The 23,500-nt window shown below is 43.6% G+C and overlaps 1 protein-coding gene across 1 annotated transcript; it reads right to left on the bottom strand.

Annotated features, from left to right (window-relative positions):
* Positions 1-772: 772 nt before the first annotated feature.
* Positions 773-22,854, bottom strand: LOC135277215 (F-box/SPRY domain-containing protein 1-like). Its single transcript, XM_064382964.1, is given in 7 exon segments — positions 773-1,549; positions 1,552-1,804; positions 8,846-8,950; positions 9,185-9,346; positions 9,853-9,912; positions 12,584-12,712; positions 22,624-22,854. Coding segments are annotated over 7 exon segments (1,380 nt in total). The 3' UTR covers positions 773-1,109.
* Positions 22,855-23,500: the final 646 nt, after the last annotated feature.

The raw sequence follows: 23,500 nt of genomic DNA, 5'->3' as shown, positions 1-23,500 counted from the left end.
TGTAAACAATATGAAATTAAAAGTTGTTTTGATAATATCTACAGCATTATAAGGTTACAAAATAAAAAGACCATTAATCAATTCTTTTTTTCCTAAGCTCTATGAGTAATAGTTTTAATATTTGAGGCCTTTAAGAGCAAATGGCAACATTCTGGTTAGGAGACACTTTCTTAGAAGGCCAAAAATAAAACCGGATACCAAAAGATGCACATTATTATGATGTTGAGAACATCCTTACTGATATGTGTATAATTAGAAATAGATTTGTCTTCCCTCAATCTTTAGCCAGGAGATTGAGAGATCTTTACTATAATTTTGATAGTAAAAACAAAAACAAACCAGACTCTAACAGGGAATTATAAGCCAAAAATAATACAAAATGAGTCAATAAAACACATCTTCTCTTAAAATCCTTTTCTTTGTATTTAACCCACCTGTCTCCAAATGTTATTCCAATTTCGTAATCATGTAGTGGTTTTTAAGAAATTAGAACTAGAACAAAGCAAACTGTCCTTTTTTTTTTTTTTTACAGTTTTTTTTTAAACACACATATTGTATATACAACTTTTAAAATAGCTGCACAATTTTATATCTCACTTTTAGAGAAGTGCAGTCCAGGCAGACCATGCTTCTCAATATATTAAAAATATTAAATATAACTCAACCAGTTTCATAATTTTCTAGTAGTCAAGCTGGCTGGAAAAAAAGGGACTGGAGAAAGAACTGGCAGTTGTAAGATGGGATCAGTCTTCACAAACACACTACTTAAAAATCTTGCTATTTTCTTATATTATTGCTTTGACAGCATCTCTACAATCTCACCTTTAAAGCTGGAAATAACACATTGCTAACTTAGAGACAACATCTGTTGCAACATGCATATGTCAACTGACCACTCAACCAACTGCAACCCTGAGGATTTTTCTGGCCCAGTAGAAAGAGGAAACACAAAGATAATCTCTGGTGTAGAGTTGCTTCTCCAGTTTTCAACTTCATGTGTTTTTCAGGATGTTTCTTGGACATGCACATATGACACTGTCACTTCATGGTTCTACTTCCTATAAGCAGACCTCTCCGCCATTCTATCTTTCATCACAAGAAAGCCACCGTCATCCATCCAAAGGTTTTCCAAGGTAAACCAAAGTCACTTCTGTGTTGCCATGTACAGCAGAAACTGCTGGATATAAGCAGACCTTTGGAAGTCCTCTAAATGCAGCCCCCAGGAACACATATCCACGTTCAAAAGCTAAAGTCTTATCTTCCATGTCCAAGATGACTCGAATTCTTTCTCCTATCTGGTATTTTGGTGCATTGTTGCACTGTGGAAAACTGCCATTGACTTCGCCATTATGTAGTAGATTATTGTCCACTAGATTCCAGCCCCAGCTCTGGGCATCACTGCCTAGCAATGCCACATAACCTTGGCATTGCATGGGGTCCCGTTTTGTGGCGATTCCAATCACTGCCACAGTGCCCAGAGGGCCCTCCCACCACAATTCCCATGCATGGCGGCCCTCACTGAAACCAATCTTGGTCCTTGCACCATCAGAGCGATGGGGTTTCGATGTAAAGTAAAGCCATTCTTAATGTAGACATTCCTGGAGCAGTCATTAGTGCTGAAGGCATGTTGGAAAGCACGTATCTTGGCCTTGTAGCTGGGCAGGTTGCAGAGAATGTCCGTGCGCAGAGCCTCTTCTGCCAGGCTGCGGAGGCACAGGCTCCGCCACACCTCGCTGTTCTCATCGCCGTGCAGGCAGCGGTACCAGTGATTGCACACCAGGGCGCAGCTCCGCAGCTCGGACAGCTCCAGGTAAGAGAACACCAACTCCAGCACCCGGCTGGGCAGCCGGCCCCCGCGCCCGCGCCGCTGCAGCTGCCGCCGCTACAGCCAGCGCCGCCCGAGGCTGCCCCAGCCCCCGGGGCCCGCGCCGCTATCGCCTCACTATCCGGTCCGAGGACCGCCGCCGCTTCCCGCCGTCTCTGCTCAGAAGGCCAAGCCGCTCCTGGAGACCGGAGAGGCTCGCTCACCCAAATATGGATTTATTTTTTCCCGGTGTGCTAGACCGGTGTACAGAATAGGAGTAGAAAGAAAACGGTCACGCCTGTAATCCCAGCACTTTGGGAGGCCGAGGCGGGTGGATCACGAGGTCAAGAGATCGAGACCATCCTGGCCAATATGGTGAAACCCCGTCTCTACTAAAAATACAAAAAATTAGCTGGGCTTGGTGGCGCGTGCCTGTAATCCCAGCTACTCGGGGGGCTGAGGCAGGAGAATTGCCTGAATCCAGGAGGCGGAGGTTGCGGTGAGCCGAGATAGCGCCATTGCACTCCAGCCTGGGTAACAAGAGCGAAACTCCGTCTCAAAAGAAAAGAAAAAAAAAAAAGAAAGAAAGAAAACTGGGGAAAAGCATGGTGAATGTACAAGAAAGAACACTTATTTCTGACATCTCTGATACAGAGAAGTATTAGGTAATGTACCTCTTGATTTCCTAATTCCCTGGTGAAAAGAAGATTAATCCCTTTTTAGGTAATTAATAGGAGCACTGAACTTTTTGTTCACCTGTATACAAATCATTAACAGAGCAAGATACCAGCTGGAGGCAGGTAATTTTGCAGCTCCTCCAGAGAATTCTTTGGGGATGAATATCTTTCCTATTTTCAAGCTGCATTGTTATTAAAAAAGGGAAGTGCATTTCAACACCGACGCTTAGTTACATTGGTTATACCAGTGTCTTAGTAGAGTGCCCCAAGCGACCTATTCCATGGATTATGTGAATTTACTCATTCTTGAGGCCCGTTTTAATTTATTATCAGCTGAATTCAGCCTTCAGTTTTTCCTCTTTACTGTCTCCTTTCTATTTCCCTCAAACACCACAGACTGTGGCCAGGATTAATGATCAAGCCCAGGTCCTTCACATTATCCCATATCAGACTCAATCCCCACAGGGACTGGGTTACCCTTTGGGAACAGGTGTGTCACTGACCCAAAATTTGAGCCCTCTTTAATTTTTTAAATGTTTCTGCTGATTTTCAGGTTTGAAGATGAGTGAGCTGCTCTGTGAAATTCTTGAGTGCTTTAGAAAAACCGACATTCAGTAGTACCATGCATGAAAGCCAGCCTGTGTAAAGAGATTTCTTTCTGTCCTTGCTTCCTTCCATTCTCTCTTCCTCTTCATCAGGTTTTAGTATCCACTATTTGCTAAGTTCATAACCATTTGGTTTCAAGGAGTGAAGACTCTTTAAATTTGGTTAAGCTTAAACAGAAAAGGATAGAAGAGTATCAAAATAATACAAAACCAGGCCTCGTAAATGTCTGGAACTAATACACTGAAAAGCCAGTGGGAACTATGGCAGGTTTTCTACTCCTTATTCTCTCCTCCCTTTCCTCTTCTTCTTCCCCCTCTTTAAAACATGTGCTAATCTCTCTAGTTTAAGACTCTATGTAGAAATCAAGTGGCAGGGGATGAGTGTAGGAGGAAGCAACTGGCTATATTCTGAAGAAATCACCTGCCCCTGCCCTTTTGTTTTTTGAGACAAAGTCTCATTCAGTTGCCCAGGGTGGAATGCAGTGGCTGGATCACAGCTCACTGCAGCATCAACCTCCTGGGCTCAAGTAATTCTCCCACTACACTGGCTAATTAAAAAATCTTGTTTTGTAGAAACGGCTTTCACCATGTTGCCCAGGCTAGTCTCGAACTCCTGGCCTCAAGTGATCCTCCCACTTTGGCCTCCCAAAGAGCTGGGATTATAGGTGTGAGCTACCATGCCTAGCCTGAAAGATGCTTCCTTTAGCTCCTCCTTCCTCTTGCCTGATTCCCAAAGAAAGAGCCCTGTTTACAGGCTTGGATTCCTTTTCAGCGGTCTTTTAGACTCTTAAGAACAGAACAGAAATGTATTCTAACATTAATTCAACAAACATTTCCTGAATGCCTAGGTTCTGATGATACTGACATAAATGAGAGAGTGCCGTCCCTTGAAGAGCCACGAGTTAATAGAAAACTTTCAGTGAATTGACTTAGTGAGAGCTTTTTGCTCAGATTTGTGGAGAGAAACAACTCTCTCCTTTTTTGAAAATTCAAACTTTGTTTTTATAAGTGTTATAAAGGTCCTGATTGAACCTAAAATGGCACATTTGGTAGAGTGTGGTGTTGACCAGTTGTACTGAAATAGTCTGTCTTGGATGTTCCAAATACTCCTTAATTCAAGAAAACTGAACTTGGGCCAGGTGTGGTGGCTCACGTCTGTAATCTCAGCACTTTGGGAGGCCGAGGTGGGTGGATCACGAGGTCAAGAGATCGAGACCATCCTGGTCAACATAGTGAAACGGACTTTGGGGACTCAGGGGGAAGGATGGGAAGAGGGTGAGGGATAAAATACTACAAATAGGGTGCAGTGTATACTGCTTGGGTGATGAATGCACCAAAATCTCACAAATCACCACTAAAGAATTACTTATGTAACCAACACCACCTGTTCCCCAAAAACCTATGAAAAACAACTATAGACTATTATCTTTTGAATAGAGATTCGTGTACTATGTGTAATATCTAGATAGCTCCTTCCATAAACTTATGGACTAAATTATAGAAATCACTGTTCTGGACAATGTCCCTTTCATGGTAAAACAAAATATAGCCTTTCTCTGGTAAATCATAAGGTGTAAATCTTCTTCCTGCAGTGCCCTGGTAATTGCATTTGATGGTAAGTGGATCCCCATCCATAAGATTCAATCATTTAATTGGTCTAAAACTTTCTTTCTAGCTTATTCTTCTGTTACTCCCTGATAAACCCTCTCAATTCTCATCATACTGTATACTCTTATCACAGGATGTGCACAAATATTTCCTGACTCTGTATCTTTGCTTGTGCTTCCTTCGACTAGTATAGCCACGTGCTTCACGTCCATGTTTCAGTCACTGATGGACTGCATATACGATGGTGGTCCCTGAAGATTATAAGGGAGTTGAAAAATTCCTATTGCCTAGTGATGTAGTGGCTGTCCTAATGTCATAGCACCACACATTGTATTTTCTATGTTTAGATATGTTTAGAGACATGAATACTTGACATTGTGTTACAGTTGCTTATAGTATTCACTACAGTACCATGCTGTACAGGTTTGCAGCCTGGGGGCAATGGCTTTACCACATAGCCATGCGTGTAGTAGGCTATACCATCTAGGTTTGTATAAGTATTCTCTATGATGTCCTCACAATAATAAAATCGCCTAACGACACATTTTTCAGAATGCGTCCCCTCTTGTTAAACAACATATGGTGGTCATGTACTCTTTCTTTTCTAAATTTTTTGGAGATGAAGTCTCGCTCTGTCACTCAGGCTGGAGTTCAGTGTTGCAATCTCGGCTCACTGCAAGCTTTGCCTCCTGGGTTCAAGTGATTCTCCTGCCTTGGCCTCCTGAGTAGCTGGGATTATAGGCTCCTGTGACCATGCCGGGCTAATTCTTGTATTTTTAATAGAGACAGGGGTTCACCATGTTGGTCAGGCTGGTCTTGAACTCCTGACCTCAGGTGATCCACCCACCTTGGCCTTCCAAAGTGCTGGGATTACAGGCATGAGCCACCGTGCCAGGCCTCATGTACTCTTTCTTTCACATTTTTGTCTGTTGAAATATTCTCCACTTCAATTCAACGTATCTGCAAAACTTGTCTTAGTCCATTTTGTGCTGTTGTAACAGACTACCACAGACTAGGTAACTTATAAAGAACAGAAATTTATTTCTCACAGCTCTGGAGGCTGAGAAGTTCAAGACGAAGGCACTCACAGGCTTGGTGCCTTGCGAAGGCCCAGTCTCCACTCCCAAGATGAGGCCTTGAAGGCCGCATTTTTTGGAAGAGAGAAACCATTCCTCACATGGCAGAAGAGTGGAAGAGCCAAGAGACAAAAGGGATCAAACTCACCCTTTTATAACAGCAGTAATTCCACCCATGCGGACAGAGCCCTCATGGCCCAGTCGCCTCTTAAAAGCCCCACCTGTCAACACTGTTACAATGGTAGCTAATTTCAATGTGAGTTTTGGAAGGAACAACCATTCAAACCATTACAAAACTTTTCCAAGATCCTTTTTCAGTGGACTGTATTCTCTTTCCTTTGAAGCAACTGAGTTTTCTATTTTCTTCCTTTCTTCTTCTGCCAGTTCTTATGGGTAGAAGAGCCTACTATGTGCCTTGGGGACTACAAACATGAGTTTCTTCCCTAAAGGATTCTACCGTCTTTTAGAGAAGACAGACACATTACACACATCCTTATACTTAGAAGCCCTTAATATTATCTTCTCTGGCAGACCACAGTGATCTTGATATTATAAACTATATTTTAATCACCTTTGTGTTCCTTCTTCATCACATAATACATCAATGATCAATTATAGTAAGTACTTAAAATATTTGATAAATGAATGAATACAGTAGTTAACGCTTATTGTATACTTAGCAAGTGAAGGTTACTAGGGTAGGTGGAAAGCAGGAGAGGCAAAAGAGAATAAGACGTGGTCTTTAGTGCTGTGTAATTCCTGCGTTTGTGTTGTTGCATATTCCTACAAATAAAATAAAAATTATTTTTTGTCTTCAAATACATAAAAAACAGTAAGCCAACTCTGTACCATTCCCTAAACGCATGCTTGGGGTGCAGGTGCAGAGAGGTGGATTGTGCAACTTTGCTAGGTGACTAGCTGCTCATTGAGATACAGGTTTTGGTCTTTTTGCACTTCCAGTGTGGCATGACAAGATTTTAAAGTATTCGTGTGGTGCAGAATAGGCGTTAGTTGGAGCCAGTATTTATACAAGCAATGAATTTCCAGTACTTCAGGAAAGAATGTTAAATACAGCCTGAGAAACAAAGGAGATTATAGAGTCAGGCGAGCACTGTGCCTGAAGCACAGTTAGGGCTCAATCAGTATTTGTCCGGAAGGAAGAAGGAAGAGAGGAAACAAGCGAAGGCAACTACCATGCGTCTAAATAAACAGAAGCAACGGAGTAAGAGCAAGACCAAAACGGAGTCAATAAATGTGACCCAAAATTAGAAAGCAGTAAGGCAGATGAGATACTACTCGTATAATTATTATTTTATTAACAATACTATAACAACGTTTTTTTCTTCTTGCACTAGGCATCTCACATATATTAACATGTTTATTATTTAGAAGAGCATTTAATTATAGCTACCATTGTAATTACTTTATGGATGAAGAAATTAAGGTTTAGAGGGCAAAGAAGTTTGCCAAAGCTCGCACAAGTAGCAAATAGCAAATGTGGCACCGTGTCCTCTAAGTTATTCAAGATGAGACTCTTCCTGGAGGACACAGATGCTGGTCATACCCAGGCCACATCACCTCTGCCCATCTTTTTCAGCCCAGTGGAGGTGGACAGTTCCTGTTCCTGCCCGCATCTCACCTCAAGCATTTCCATGTGTGTCCTGTTCTCTTCTGCCTTAAGGACTATTTTGAAAGCCACAGGACAGTCAACTGCCTTATTCCAGATGTGCAAGAGACCAATCCTTCAACAGGGAATGAGAGTTGGTTGATTAAATATAAGGTGATTAAAATATAATTTATATAAAATATAATTTATAATATCAAGATCACTGTGGTCTACCAGAGAAGATGATATTAAGTGCCTCTAACCATAAGGATGTATATAACGTCTGTCTTCTCTAAAAGACGGTAGAATCCTTTAGGGAAGAAACTCTAGAGGCTGGGTGTGGTGGTTCATGCCTGTAATCCCAACACTTTAGGAGGCCAAAGTAGGAGATTTGCATGAGACCGTAAGTTTGAGATCAGCCTGGGCAACATAGCAAGACCGTGTCTCCAGAATAAAATAAAAATGACTAGGCCGGGTGGCATTCACCTGTGATCCTAGCTACTTGGGAGCTGAGGCTGGGTAACAAAGAATGATTCTGTCTCAAAAAAGAAAAAAAGAAGAAAAAGACACCAGATTGTTGTCCTTTAGCTGCATAATTCTACATGGGTTCTCAGAAGTTCCCTGGTGGGTCTGAGCTCCAATTGACCCAAATGTAAACAGCTCGATAACCCAGACCTGCTTTTTCCTCCTTCCTGTTTTGCTCCTGGCCTTCCACACTCCTGCTTCAGACATCACCTGCACTCAAATCCTTGTCTCATGTTCTGCTTTCAGGGGAGCCCACTTCAAGACTCTGGTTAATCAGCCCCACTAATCACATCAAGATCATACTCCATAGGGCATCTTAAAGGAACACCAGGTATCTGAACCTGTTAAGCCATCAATATCACTGCTTTAGAATTATAACTTGTGCGATAGGGAAAGATGTGTATTTTTCTTTCTTTCTTTCTTTCTTTTTTGAGACAAGGTCTTGCTCTGACACCCAGGCTGGAGTGCAGTGGTGCAATCGTAGCTCACTGCAGGCTTGACCTCCCGGGCTCAGGCGGGCCTCTCACTTCAGACTCCTGAGTAGCTGGCACTATAGGCATGCACCATGCCAGGGTAAGTTTTCAATTTTTGGTTTTTTTTGTTTTTTGTTTTTATTGTAGAGAAGGGTTCTTGCTATGTTGCACGGGTGAGTCTCAAACTCCTGGACTCAAGTGATCCTCTTTCCTCAGTCTCCCAAAGTGCTGGGATTACAGGGGTGAGCCACTGCGCCCGGCCAAAAAAGATTACTTTCAAATGCTCATGCATCATCAATCCCAGAACTGCTTATCACACAAATGAGGAGCCCTTTTCTGGTCACTTATTCACCGGTGTGGACATTTCATGCAGGTTCAAGGTTAAGACTCTCTGTTAAGACATTGCCAAAGGAAGCCTCCAAAGCTGGTTACTAAACACAGAACTGTCACCATTGAGTTCATCTGCCTCACCTTCACCACTGTTGCTATTTCCTTCCACTGTTCTGGACGTGGGTCCACTCCCGTGGGATTGTGGGCACAGGCATGCAGAAGAAGAACACTTTGCTCTGGTATTTTCTAGAGAGAAAAACAACCAACAGATGACTTTGCAGCTTTAAAGGAAACAGTTTATCTGAAATGCCACAGGATCCCATCATTTGATAAGTAACAAAGGTAACCAGAAGTCTGGGAATCAGCTCATCCCCAGTATTTTAACTCAACTCATCCCCAGTACTGGGAGATGTTGGGAGACACCTTATGTCCACAAGCAAGAGTTTTATTAATCTCTCTCCTCCTGAAAGCCCCACTTACTGAAATGTCCTCCACAGCGCCTGTGAAGTCAAAACCGCAAGTCTTGGGGTCGTAATACCGATAACCTTGTAGCTGCATGCCAGCGTCCCTGAAGATGGGTGTGTGATTTCCGCAGCTTGGTTTGGGCAGAAAGACATCTCGGCTGAACTTAAAAAATCTTTGCTAAAAGATGAAAGGAAATAGAAAAATGAACAAAGGAGAGGCAAAAAAAGTTGACATATTTGAATGAGAGAACATTTTTCTCTGCTGAAACCCAGTTTCTCTCTATGGTTGAGAAGCAGTATTGACTCAGCAGCGAGACTGCGTGGGTTGGAACAGTCTCTGACAGTTATATTGGCCGTGTAGCCAAGGACCTATCTGGGTCTTATTTTCTTCACCTGTAAACAGCATAACTATACCTCCTTCACAGGGATTAAACAAGCATTTTAAAATGCAAAAGCTCCCTAGTAAATAATAAGTTCCCAGTGAACTGAATTTATCATCATCTATATTCTATGTTTCTTGTAATTTCTTCAAAATCCTTTCATTTTCTAATCAGAGAATAGAACATCTGCAAACTTCATGGAAAGAAGAAATCTACTTCTGTATCAATAAATACACACACAATAGGAAGCCTTGTCATCTGCAATTCATATATAGTTCTTTGCTGAAGAAGCTTCCAGACTCACCAGAAAACTGGCTCCGATCCTTAAAGCCCCAGTTCCAGAAATGGTCTGCACAGTGACAAACTGAAGGAGAGACACCCATGGTCAGTGATGTGCAACACTCTCTATACGGGCCCAGCCCCAGGGGCACTGCTCTGTCCAGGACCCTTCATAATTCAGAAGCTATTTCTTTATGGCCAGTTAGTATCATTCTATTTTACACAGGAAACTTTCAGGACACAAAAAGTCCTCCCAAATATAAAAAAGGGGTGAATTACATAAAAGATATAAAAAGACACTGAGAGGCTAGGTGCGGTGGCTCATGCCTGTAATCCCAGAACTTTGGGAGGCCAGGGCGGGCGGATCATCTGAGGTCAGGAGTTCGAGACCAGCCTGGCCAACATGGTGAGACCCCGTCACTACTGAAAACACAAAAATTAGCCAGGCGGGTGGCACACGCCTGTAATCTCAGCTACTCAAAAGGCTGAGGCACGAGAACTGCTTGAACCTGGGAAGTGGAGGCTGCAGTGAGCCAAGATCGTGCCATAGCATTCTCGTGTGGGCAACAAAGTGAGACTCTGTCTCAAAAAAAATAAAAAAATAAATAAAATAAATAAAAAGACACTGAGAACAGTCACTACATTAAAACATTACTCTAGAATCATATAAAGTAGAATGACTCTCTAAACATCAAAGTTCCTTGAAAAGCAAGTCAACAAATACACAAGGATAACATTACAACATTTTAAGGTTTTCTAAGAGGTCCCCTTCCATGAGTTTTCATAATCTGAAAATATTCGTGTTTTGGGTAATAGGAAGATGCTTGAGGTGAATTTGCTTATTCAAATTGGTCAACTTTAAGGGACAAATAAGAAACCATGGTAGGTTTAAGAGGTTTTTGTTTGTTGTTGTTGTTTTCTTTTGAGATGGAGTCTCACTCTGCTGCCCAGAATGGAGTGCAGTGGCATGATCTTGGCTCACTGCAACCTCTGCCTCCCGGGTTCAAGCAATTCTCTACCTCAGCCTCCCAAGTAGCTGGGATTACAGGCGTGTGCCACCATGCCCGGCTAATTTTTGTGTTTTTTAGTAGAGATGGGGTTTCACCATCTTGGCCAGGCTGGTCTCGAACTCCTGACCTCAGGTGATCCGCCCGCCCTGGCCTCCCAAAGTGCTGGGATTACAGGCGTGAGCCATTGCGCCTGGCCTTTGTTTGTTTGTTTGTTTGTTTGTTTGAGAGTAGTGCTGTAATCCCAGTGCTTTGGGAGGCCAAAGTGGGAGGACTGTTTGAGCCCAGTGTTTGTTGTTTTTAAAGGCATTGTAGAAGTACAAGGCTCTATAAAGCATAAACCTATTTTTCTGGACTAGGGTGGCAGTGCATTAAAGAGGGAAAAACCCAACTAAAAAATTCTTTTAAAATAGTTTGTCTCTGCAAACTTTAGTATGATGGAAATAAAAACCTCACTGTAGGTCCGATAATACTATGATTCACAAAGGACAAGAACTTCATTTTTTGAGACAGGGTCTTGTTGTATCACCCAGGCTAGAGTGCAGTGGTGCAAGCTTGGCTCACTGCAATCTCCACCTCCTGGGTTCAAGCGATCCTCCCATGTCAGCCTCCCAGTAGCTGGAACTACAGGTGTGCACCACCAAACCTGGGTAAGTTTTGTATTTTTAGTAGAGACGGGAGTCTCACCATGTTGGTCAGGCTGGTCGTGAACTCTTGACCTCAGGTGATCCACCTGCCTTGACACCCCCCCAGAGTGTTGGGATTACAGGTGCAAGCCACTGTGTCTGGCCAACACACAACAACTTATGAAAGACAAACTAATGTTATTTTAAGGTAGGCCAGTCTCATACTTAGGCTATTATCTAGATAGACCAGATACTAGGAAAAAAAACCACATGAATTAAAAGTACAGAAATTTCCAGGAGGGGTTAACAGGCGGGTGACTGTTTGGACAGGACTAAACCAAATTCCATTTTATGTTGGATAATTACTACATAACCCTGGGGTCGAGGCTGTGTGCTTTACTCTGAGTTAAATTCATGGGTGGACTTAGACCAGTCTTGTAAATAAAGTGTATTTATTCCGGCTTTTCAGAGGGGGAAGGGGAGAGAAAATGTTGGCTTAATGTTGCTAGTTTTCATGTTTCTTTACTCCCCAGGCTTACCCAGAAAAATATACAAATGCACTCATTAAAAACATTTTTTTTTTTTCCAAAAGAAAGTGAACCACGATGTGCACGAGTTCACATGTTGGGAGTGTGGTCTTCTTTCAGAGTCCAGACAGGCTGTGAAGGGACAGCAGAGGGCTGCCAGGCTGGTCTAGCCCTCACAGTTCACCCATGGCTTGCTTCCTGCTTGCTTCTTCTGTGCAAGTTGAAAGCTTAGGACATGAGGGTGTGGGTTAACTGCAGGCCTAAAACTAGGCAGAGCTAAGCATTTCTAAAGCATATTCAATGTAAAATGAACATAAGCGGGTAGAGACTTAACAGAAAAGTAATGTCAAATCTATCAATCAAATTACTTCCACAGTTTCAGGATTCCTAGTAGTACTTTCTGGAATTGGTGTCATGTAAATTATTTAATTATGACAATTTATTATCAAAGAAGAATTATTAGAAATAGCGTGGCCTCCTCAAAACAATCATTAGACACAAAATGAGTTGTCTTTTCCTAGTTCTTTAAAATTATTTAAATGATTACAGATTTGTTAAAACAGACCTGGGATGATGTCAGAGTCTGCTCAGCTTACCCGGCCACTTTTCAAGACTTCGCTGTTCTCACCCAGGGCTAGTTGTGCAGATGCCTTGCAAAATTCCGCCAGTCCCCCGATGGGCAGGTACTCCTTGTCCAAACTTTTTGCGGCAATTTGGATCTCTGCCTAGACAAGAGAAATGCATCCATTGAGGTTTTTTTCTCCTTACTTGGAATTACTATGATTAATATTTAAAGTTTTATAAGTTTTGGAGGTAAAGCCTTTTTTTTTTTTGAGATAGAGTTAAATGGAGGAACTATTTCTATTTCTCAGTGTTGAGGTGAGGTGTGAATGAGGGAATGTACAATAGTGCTTGGCTGTGATGCAGGTTGTAGTAGCAAAAATACTTGCTGAATAATTTAAACTATTATAAAAGGATTTGTTACATTATTTAGTTAATGAATAAAGATGCTACTAATAAAAATATAACAAAAGAAAGAGGTGGAAAAAAATTCCATAGCTCAGCAGGAAGAAAGGCTAGAGCATGCCTGTGTACAAAAGTTTTATTAAGGTAATCACAACTAGAGAAATGGAAAATAACAGCAATCCATGAAGAGCTATTCCTCTCACCAAGAGACAGTGTTTAAAGTCATGGTCCTCTTGTGCACCCTCAGGATTAAACTGGGCATAGCTAAGCAGTTTGGTTTTTTTTTTTTTGAGACAGAGTCTTGCTCTGTTGCCCAGGCTGGATTGCAGTGGTACAATCTTGGCTCACTGCCACCTCTGCCTCCTGGGTTCAAGTGATCCCCCTGCCTCAGCCTCCCAAGTAGCTGGGACTACAGGCACACGCCACCAAGCCTGGCTAATTTTTTTGTATTTTAGTAGAGACAGGGTTTCACCATGTTGACCAGGATGGTCTCGATCTCCTGACCTCGTGATCTGCCTGCCTAGGCCTCCCAAAGGGCTGGGATTGTAGGTGTGAGCTACTGCACCCGGCCCATATGGATACATTATTAAATCCACACATTATTCAGATTTCCTTAGTTTTCACCTAATTTTGTTCCATGATTCCATCTAGGACACCACATTACAGTTAGTTGCCATGTCTCCAAAAGCTCCTCTTAGCTGTGACAGTTTTGGGAATACTGGTCAGGTATCTTGTAGGATGCCCCTCCACTGGAATTTGTCTGAAGTTTTTCTTATTAGACTGGGGATGGGGATATAGGCTTCTGGGAGAACAGTAATTGTATTTTATAATATGTCAGCTTGAAGACAACTTCTTTCTTTCTTTTTTTTTTTTGAGATGGAATCTCACTCTGTCTTCCAGGCTGGAATGCAGTGGTGCGATCTTGGCTCCCTGCAAACTCTGCCTCCTGGGTTCAAGAGAATCTCCTGCCTCAGCCTCCTAACTAGCTGGGATTACAGGCACCCACCACCATACCAAAATTTTTGTGTTTTTAGTAGAGATGGGGTTTTACCATGTTGGCCAGGCTGGTCTCGAACTCCTGACCTCAGGTGATCTGCCCGCCTCAGCCTCCCAAAGTGTTGGGACTACAGGTATGAGTCACTGCGCCCAGCCTTGAAGACAATTTCCAAGATCTTTAGGGTAACTGACAATTTTGGTCTAATATTACAAGTTGATTAACAGATTATTATTCACTGCATACCTAATCAATTTCTTTTTTTTTTTACATCTTCCTCAGTACTTAAGGAGTTAGATACCTAATCAATTTCTAAGATAGACTACAGACACATTGATTTCCAAGCATAATTTAAAATTTATATACCTTTGCTTATTTTTACATGCTGAAGAGCTATAGCTTTGAGTCATTAAAATAAAAAGGTCTTTCTTCGTTGCCACTTTGAGGAGGCATAAAATGATACACGTGGCTGTAGAAGTTGTGCTGCGTGTGTTCACGAGTTTTGCCTCTCTGTTTAGAATGCTTGTGTAGGACTGACATCACCACCCTCCTTTCTTAATTTTCTCTGGGAAATAGAAGCTACTTTGGTTAAAAGATAAGCAATGAGTGTTGAGACCACACAAGGATCAATAGTGACAAATAATACAATTGTGTGTTTTTAAGGAAAAAGAGTAGAATTGCTCTACAGCAGTTCTCAAACTTTGATCTTTAGATCCTGTTATACTCTTAAAACTTACTGAAAACCCCAAAGAGCTTTTATTTATGTGGGGTCTAACTATTAATACTTACTGTATTAGAAAAACTGAGCAGCTTGTTTTAATTACTGATTCATCTGAAAACAGCAATGATGGAAACACACTGTACGCGAACATAACATGGACCTAACATTTTCCCAGGGAGAACTATTATCCTGAAGTACCAGTTTGTTTTAAATATGAAAGAGCATATGAGGACCAAACTTGGAAAGTGAATTTTTAAATAATTAATTAATTTTTTTTAACCTTTGAGACAGAGTCTTGCTCTGTCACCCAGGCTGGAGTGCAGTGGTATGATCTTGGCTCACTGCAATGTCCACCTCTAGGTTCAAGTGATTCTTCTGCCTCAGCCTCCCAAATAGCTGGGATTACAGATATGTGCCACCATGCCTGGCTAATTTCTGTATCTTTAGTAGAGACATTGTTTCACCATGTTGGCCAGGCTGGTCTCAAACTCCTGACCTTAAGTGATCCGCCCACCTCAGGCTCCCAAAGTGCTGGGATTACAGGTGTGAGCCACTGCACCTGGCTGTGAATTTTGTTATGATTTATAATAAATGAATCTGAAAAGCTGACTAACTGTTTTGTCTTTTTTAAAGAGATGGGTCTTGGCCAGGTGCAGTAGTTCATGCCTGTAATCCCAGTACTTTGGGAGGCTGAGGCAGGTGGATCACCTGAGGTCAGGAGTTTGAGACCACCCTCAGCAACATGATGAAACCCTGTCTCTACTAAAAATACAAAAAATAGCCGGGCATGGTGACGGGCACCTGTAATCCCAGCTACTTGGGAGGCTGAGGCACAAGAATCACTTGAACCCAGGAGGTGGAGGTTGCAGTGAGCCGAGAGCATGCCACTGCACTCCAGCCTGGGTGATAGACCAAGACTCAGTTTTAATAAACAGACAAAGAGATAGGTCTCACTCTGTCCCCCAGGCTGGAGTGCAACCTTGACCTCCTAGACTCAAGTCATCCTCCCACCTCAGCCTTCCAAGTAGCTGGGACTACAGGTGCACAGGGTTAACATTTTAACAAAGTTTGCCTAATCTTGATGGCCTAGTTTACTTGGTTTAGTGATTAATGACTTCACCTACAAAATAAGTTTTAAAAAAAAAAAAAAAACCTATCCAGGCTGTGCAATCAGCCTAGATAGTAGAGATTCCCTGCTTTGCCAGAACACTATTCTAGGCTTTACGATCTTCTAAACCAATCACTAAGAACACTCTGTGCTAAGGGCTGGGAATGTAAAGGAGAATATAATCCCTTACCACCCGACTAGTCCACTGGGGTGATCAGCAGGGAGCTGCAAGAAGTGCAGGTTGGGCACTGCGGGGAGATGATGGACAGTAATACAGACCGACCCAGGGCACAGGATATTATTTATGGGAGCTCTGAGCAGAGGACCTAATAGCTTGGAGAAGGGAAGGAAAGTACTGTACAGGTTAGGAAGGCTTCCTGGAGGATGTGACTTAGCAGCTGAGTGCTAAGGATGAAAGGAAGAGAGAGAAACAAAAAAGAGCTTTCCAAACAGAGGCTTAAGAAAAAAGGCTCATGGTGAGAAAGAGCTGGGGGTTGTTGCAGGAGAAACGGGTAGCTAAAAAAGCAAGGCTTCAAATTACCCACGTGAAATTGCCCAAATTCTCCTAGTAATCACTTATCCATTGTGAATCAGCCACGTGTTTCAGTATGACACCGTGGAAGTTCTTTGTGTTCACCGTGCTGATAAACCCATGAATTATTTCACGAACATTTCTTTCCCAACAAAGTTTCTCTTAATGTACTTGTGGCCAGTCAGCACTCATACACCTCACTCCTCCATGGCATACTGGATGGCAGTACAGAGTTTAACTCATGCTCTCTTGACAAGTTAAAGACTGCCGCAGTCTCAATCATTGTAATTAATTAGTGTGTACAGTCAATTCTTTGTTGTTTAAGGGCAGATTATTCCAGTTTTTTTGATTTCCCAGGCTCTTACTTCTTTTAATGGTTCTTTTAATAGATTGCCTTGGGTAATTTCAGTTCTGGGCAAACTGCATGGATTCAAATAACAGCTCAGTCACCTGCCAGCTGTGTGACCACTGGCAAGTAAATTAACTAAGCCTCAACTTTCCTGTTCCTAGTACCTAGGCGATAGCAAGAAGCACAGATACCTTGAACCAACTTCTGAAATGGGCCTGAAGAAAGCTTTCATTTTTACTTATCCACAATTCAGACCCTGAAAACATGTAGCCACCTGTCTATCTACATCACTGTCATTAACTGCTGAGTGAAAGGAATACTCTGAATGTCAAGGACATACTAGATTATAAAAGATAACACTTCCAGAAAACAGTTTTTATTTTTAAAAAGATGGTCTGGCTGGGCATAGTGGCACTTGCCTGTAGTCCCAGCTACTCAGGAGGCTGAGGTCGGAGGGTCACTTGACCATAGGGTTTCAGACCAGCTTGGGGCTACGTTCCCGTCTTGGCGGGGGGCGGAAGGGGGAGATAGTCTGTATCCTCCAAGACCTCAATCAATAACAAAGCCACTGCCCACTGCTCCCAACTACAAGGACAGAAGGCATCATTTTTGCTAAATGGTGTAAAAAGCACTTATTTTTCAAGTTCTTTAAAATGTTAAGCATAGAAATTCAGAAACCATAGCCTTGGATCTGCTGGTATATATCTTAAGAATCCTTTTTTTTTTGAGACAGAGTTTCGCTCTTGTTACCCAGGCTGGAGTGCAATGGCGCTATCTCGGCTCACCGCAACCTCCGCCTCCTGGGTTCAGGCAATTCTCCTGCCTCAGCCTCCTGAGTAGCTGGGATTACAGGCACGCGCCACTATGCCCAGCTAATTTTTTGTATTTTTAGTAGAGACGAGGTTTCACCATGTTGACCAGGATGGTCTCGATCTCTTGACCTCGTGATCCACCTGCTTCGGCCTCCCAAAGTGCTGGGATTACAGGCTTGAGCCACCGCACCCGGCCATATCTTAAGAATTCTAAAAGCAATTTCAAAATACTGAATTTTTAAACAATCTAGATACGGAAGTGGAGATACTCAATTAGTTTTTAAAAAATAATATGAAATAAATTATGTTCATTTTACAATGCTAGTTTTTAGATTGAAAATGAAACACATACCTGAGGCTGCTCAATAAAATAAAAGAAAATGAAATACAGATTAAAGAATACAGGTACAAAAACCACATATCTATTGCTTGAGACAAGCAGAAAAATGCTTTATAATCCAGATCATGAGGAAAGTGGTTCTTCGCCAGGGAGAGGTGAAGGGGTTGCCTAGTCAGGGAACATTTGACTATTTCTGGAGACATTTTTGTTTGTTGAAACTTTGGGGGAAAGCAGGTACCACTGGCATCTAGAGGACAGAGCCCGGCAAGGTTTTTCTTTTAACTTTTATTTCAGGCTCAGGAGTACATGTGTGTGTCAGAGAGTTTGGTGTACAGATAATTTCATCATCTGGGTAATAAGCATAGTACCTGACAGTGATTTTTTCTGATTTTCTCCCTCTTCCCATTCTCTACCCTTGGGTAGGCCCCAGTGTCTGCTGTTCCCCTCCTACAGAGATATTCATTTTTTTTTTTTAGGGTCTCACTCTGTCATCCAGGCTAGAATGCAGTAGTGTGACCAGAGCTCACTGCAGCCTCTACCTCCTGAGCTCAAGTGATCCTCCCTGAGTAGCTGGGACTACAGGTGCATGCCACCATGCCTGCTTTGTTTTTTGTAGAGATGGGGTTTTGCCATATTGCCGGGCTCAAGTGATCCTCCCACCTCAGCCTCCCAAAGTGCTGGGATTACAGGTGTGAGCCACGGCACCTGACCTAGAGGGAATACTCAAATTTAATTAGCTCCACACTAGTAATCATCTTTCAGCTCCTCCATGCCTTTTATTATTCCATTTCTTAAAATGGTAAAGACTCCACACACATTGTAAGAACTCTGACGTTTTTAAAGGAATTGAGTAGATGAAAATAAGAGTGTCCTAGGGGCAAAACTTATGCTGATAACCTGTGACCTATAAAGTGATTCCTATCAGAACACTTTGGATACAAGCACAAAGCCTCAAACATTGAGCAATGTTGACTAGTCATCCAAGAGAGGTTAGGTACAAAGTATTCAGGTAAGCCTTTCCAACTGAAACGCCTTGCCATTTCCCTGGAGCTTAAGCCTACTTAAAGTTTTACCGTTTTTAAACTGCTTTTCCTCACATTCTTATTTTAAAATCAGAAGGGGAGTTAATTAGCTTGTCCACAATCACAGAGCTAAAAATAGCAGAGACAATAGCACAGCTGTGATTTTTTGTTTTTTTTTGAGACACAGTCTTGCTTTGCTGCCCAGGCTGGAGTGCAGTGGCGTGATCGGCTGGCTCACTGCAACTCTTCACCTCTCAGGCTCAAGCTATCCTCCCACCTCAGCCTCCCTAGTAGCTGGGACTCCATGTGCACACCACCATGCCCAGCTAATTTTTGTATTTTATGTAGAGATGGTGTCTTGCCATGTTGCCCAGCTGGTCTAGAACTTCTGAGCTCAAGTGATCCACCTGCCTCAGCCTCCCGAAGTGCTGGAATTACAGGTGTGGGCTACTGCGCCTGGTCTGTGATCTTCTAGCTAATGGTTATGGTACCACAGCTGGACACTGCATATCTAAAGAGTCTCGTGAGACCTGCTCAGTTATTTCATTAAAAATTAAATAATCAGAATTAAAAACAAATCATTATAAATCAAAATACATTAGCATTCTTTTTTTCTTCATTGAACTCCAACTATGTCTGATCTCATGTCACTATACTTTTACAGTACAGGTCAAGAACAGAAAGTTTTACTCACATTGTTTAGTTAAATGATACACTTGAATTTACAAAGAGTTCCACGTATTTACCAAGAGTTCCAAGTATGCCATTGGATAAATCCTCAATTCTTCAGAATAACAAGTGACAAAGTTTTATTGTAATAGAAATGTTGATGAGTTCAGTTTATTTTAAATATTTTCCACTTTGACCATTTGGATCTAGGTAAAGATCACTTCCACAGTGGAAGGAGTGAAGTCTGACCTCCTTGCCTGAACAGTTAACCTTTATGCCAGATAAGGCACCTGGTTTTATTGTCTAATTAGGTGTCACTGTTTAAATTTGAAGAGTAATTCCTCAACATCAGGTGCTCAACTATTTTAAGAATTTATTTTCTGGTCAGGTAGGGTGGCTCAGCCTATAATCCCAGCACTTTGGGAGGCTGATATGGGAGGAGTCTGAGACCAACACAGGGAGACCCTATCTCTACAAAAAAATAAAAAATTGCCTGTAGTCCCAGCTACATGGGAGGCTGAAGCAGGAGGATCACTTGAGCCTGGGAGGTCAGGCTGCAGTGAGCCACCATTGTGCCGCTGCACTCCAGCCTGGGCAACAGAGTGAGACCCTGTATTTAAAAAAACAAAAAAAACAAAAAAAACTTTTTTTTTTTTTGAGATGGAGTCTTGCTCTGTCACCCAGGCTGGTATGCAGTGGCACAATCTCAGCTCACTGCAACCTCTGCCTCCTGGGTTCAAGCAATTCTCCTGCCTCAGCCTCCCGAGTAGCTGGGATTACAGGCGTGTGCCACCACACCCAGCTAATTTTTGTATTTTTAGTAGAGACGGGGTTTCACCATGTTGGCCAGGCCAGTCTCGAACTCCTGACCTTGTGATCCATCCACTTTGTCCTCCCAAAGTGCTGGGATTATAGGCGTGTGCCACTGTGCCCGGCCAAGAATTTATTTTTTGTACATACTTTGTACAAAAAATATGTACAAAATATGCACTGTGGTTCCCCTATGTGTGTGTGTGTTTAAGGTTAGTTGAGTAAAGGAACAATAAAATCTAACTGGTTATGATCAATTAGTTGTAAACACCATTACACTTGGACCAGCCCATGTTCAGATTTTGATCTAAGATAAAACATTAAAATGTCAAGAAAATATGAAGGTAAAAAAAAAAAAAAAAAAAAAAAAACATTAAAATGTCATACTGCATTTGTTCCTGTCGCATTAAGTGAAAAATCAGGGCTTAAAAATATCCAATATGAGAGACAAGCCAGGAACCTTAATAGTGCTGAGACATAACAGTGAATATAAAGTAGGTAAAGTTTCTGCTCTCATGAAACTTACATTCTAATGGGAAAATACAGAAAAGAAAATGAGTCAGGCTCTCAAACTGAAAGAATGACTAACCTGGACCCCAAGGGATTTTCACTAAGCACTAGAGCTTCAGGCCACCTAGCCAAATCCATAATACAAGGCATTATTTTACGATTACTACAACGGGTAAACATACTTTCTCTTGCCCGAAATTTTAAGCACTCCTTTCGTTTTTCTAAATTTGCTGCATAAATAACTCCTCCTGGCTCTGGCCCACTAGGTAGGCAGGCTTAAAGAGCACACGTTGACAGTGGGCCAAGAAGGAGCCAAGTCAGGAAGAGAAGCAAGTGGGAAGCCTGGGCAAACCTATACTGCCAAGGCTGTGGGGCCTTGGAAAGAACAGAACGTTCGGCTGGTTGAAAGACACGGAGCACACATTCAAATGAAAGGCCAAGCAACGCTTTGCTCCTTGCAGTTAATACCTGCTTGGGGGTGGTTTTAAAACTCAGTTCCTGGCCAGGCCCACGGGCTCACGCCTGTAATTCTAGCACTTTGGGAGGCTGAGGCGGGTGGATTATCTGAGGTCAGGAGTTCGAGACCAGCCTAGCCAACATGATGAAACCTTGTCTCTACTAAAAATACAAAAATTAGCCAGGCATGGTGGCACATGCCTGTAATCCCAGCTACTGGGAGACGGAGGTTGCAGTGAGCCAAGATCGTGCCACTGCACTCCAGCCTGACCTACAGAGCGAGACTTTGTCTCAAAAACAAAACCAAACAAACAACAACAACAACAACAAAACACAAAAATACTCAGTGCCTTATTAAGGTAGTACTTAAGCAGAGTGCTCCAAATCGCCTTCTTGAGTTGAATTAATCGTCTGGCTCCGGCCTCCACTGGGAGTGAATTGCCAGAGCTCATTTCATGCTCTGAAATTTCCCTCCATACTACTATACACACCACAGTACGAAATCATGTTGTCATTTTATAGACAATGACAATTTGTCATTGTCTTTCCCTCGCCTTGTTCACAGTTGTATCGCCAGCATCCGGCCCAGAGCCTGGCTCTGAGAAACTGCAGTTACGAAATATTTACTGAATGAAAGAGCACAGGGAGATGGAGAGGAAGATCGATGGCCTCTCTGCAACCGATCTCCTTAGGGGCAACAAGGGAGGGAAAAAAAAAAAAAGGAGGCACACTACATCTCAATCCTCTCCCAAGCAAAGGCCCAACGGGCCCCGGGATCACAGGGACCCCGGGGTAGTCGCAGGATCTGGAGGATGCCCCACGCCAAGGTCGCGGATGCCAGGAGGAAAGCGAGGCCCGAATGCCGGCGCCCCGGAAACCTTCCTCGCGTGCGCTTCCCGCCCAGGGCACACAAGCCGACCCAGCCGCCGCTTGCCGACCCAGCTCGGGCGGGCGGGAGGCCAGGACAGGTGCGCCCGCTGCCCCCAGGGCACCTGGTCAAGGGCACAGGCACCCCCCCGGCGCTGCGGCCCACTTGGTCTCTGCACCCCTCCCCCTTGAATGGAAGTCTGGGAGCCGCCGAGGGCCACACTTCTTTTCCCCAGGGATAGCGTTGCACGCCTTCCTGCAGGGCCGGGTGCGGGGGCGAGGCGTGTGGGTTCCTGAGGATCATTGTGGGGCACGGAGGCTCAATCCTCAGCCCCCGGTAAGGGAAAGCCCAAGGGGTGGCAAAAAAAGTGTGTGTGTGAGTGACAGTTCGGGAGCCGGGAGGGGTGAATGTTTTGGGGCGCTCGCAGCTCAGCTGGGCAGGGCCGTCGCCTGGCTCCGTCTCCGTCTCCCTTGGCTTACCTGACTCTGGCAGAGGCCGCGGCGGCGAGGCCCGGGTGGAAGGCGGCGGCGATGCCGGACAGGACGCGGCGGGAGTGCAGCAGGGGCATGGTGGACGGTAGGAGGGCAGTGAGCCGCCGCAGGACAAAGCAGAGGACGAGCTGACACATACACTGGGCGCGGGACCCCGCTGAAGATAAGGACAGCGACCTCCCTGGGCCAGAGCGGCCGCGCGCTGGGCCCGAGCCGCATCACAGCGACCCCTGGAGGCCGGCGGGGCGAAGCGGCATGGCCTCGGCGGAGGTTGTGGCCGAGGATGACAACACAGTTTGTACCTGCGCCGAGCGGTTGCTGCGCTTCATTCATTTAATCCAGCCGGGCCGGGCCGGGCCGAAGAGGTGGCTGCTGTTATGGCAGTTTGAAAGATGAGAAAATGTAGGCTGACATAGTTGACGTATTTTGTCTGATGCCTTACAGCCATTAGGACCCAAGGTGGCCTTACTTTCAACCCTAGTGGTTTCTCTAAGTGCAATTCATTTCGCCTTCTTCCTGAATGTTTCCTTATCCCCCACCCTACCGCCCCCCCTCCTTTTTTGATATGGAGTCTTGCTCTGTTGCCCAGGCTGGAGTGCAGTGGCATGATTTCGGCTCACTACAACCTCTGCTTCCCGGGTTCAAGCGATTCTCCTGCCTTAGCTCCCCGAGTTGCTGGGATTACAGGCGCCCACCACCATGCCCGGCTAATTTTTCTATTTTTAATACAGATAGGGTTTGACCATATTGGCCAGGCTGGTCTCGAACTCCTGACCTCAAGTGATCTGCCTGCCTCAGCTTCTCAGAGTGCTGGGATTACAGGCATGAGCCACCTCTCCTGGCCTCTTCATCCCTTTTATGGAGA

The sequence above is a fragment of the Aotus nancymaae genome, unplaced genomic scaffold, assembly GCF_030222135.1.
Source record: "Aotus nancymaae isolate 86718 unplaced genomic scaffold, 86718_ANA_hifiasm-v0.15.2.pri h1tg000030l, whole genome shotgun sequence".
Taxonomy (NCBI): domain Eukaryota; kingdom Metazoa; phylum Chordata; class Mammalia; order Primates; family Aotidae; genus Aotus; species Aotus nancymaae.
The sequence above is the reverse complement of the archived record's forward strand: the minus strand, read 5'-3'. Positions and strand labels throughout refer to the sequence as shown.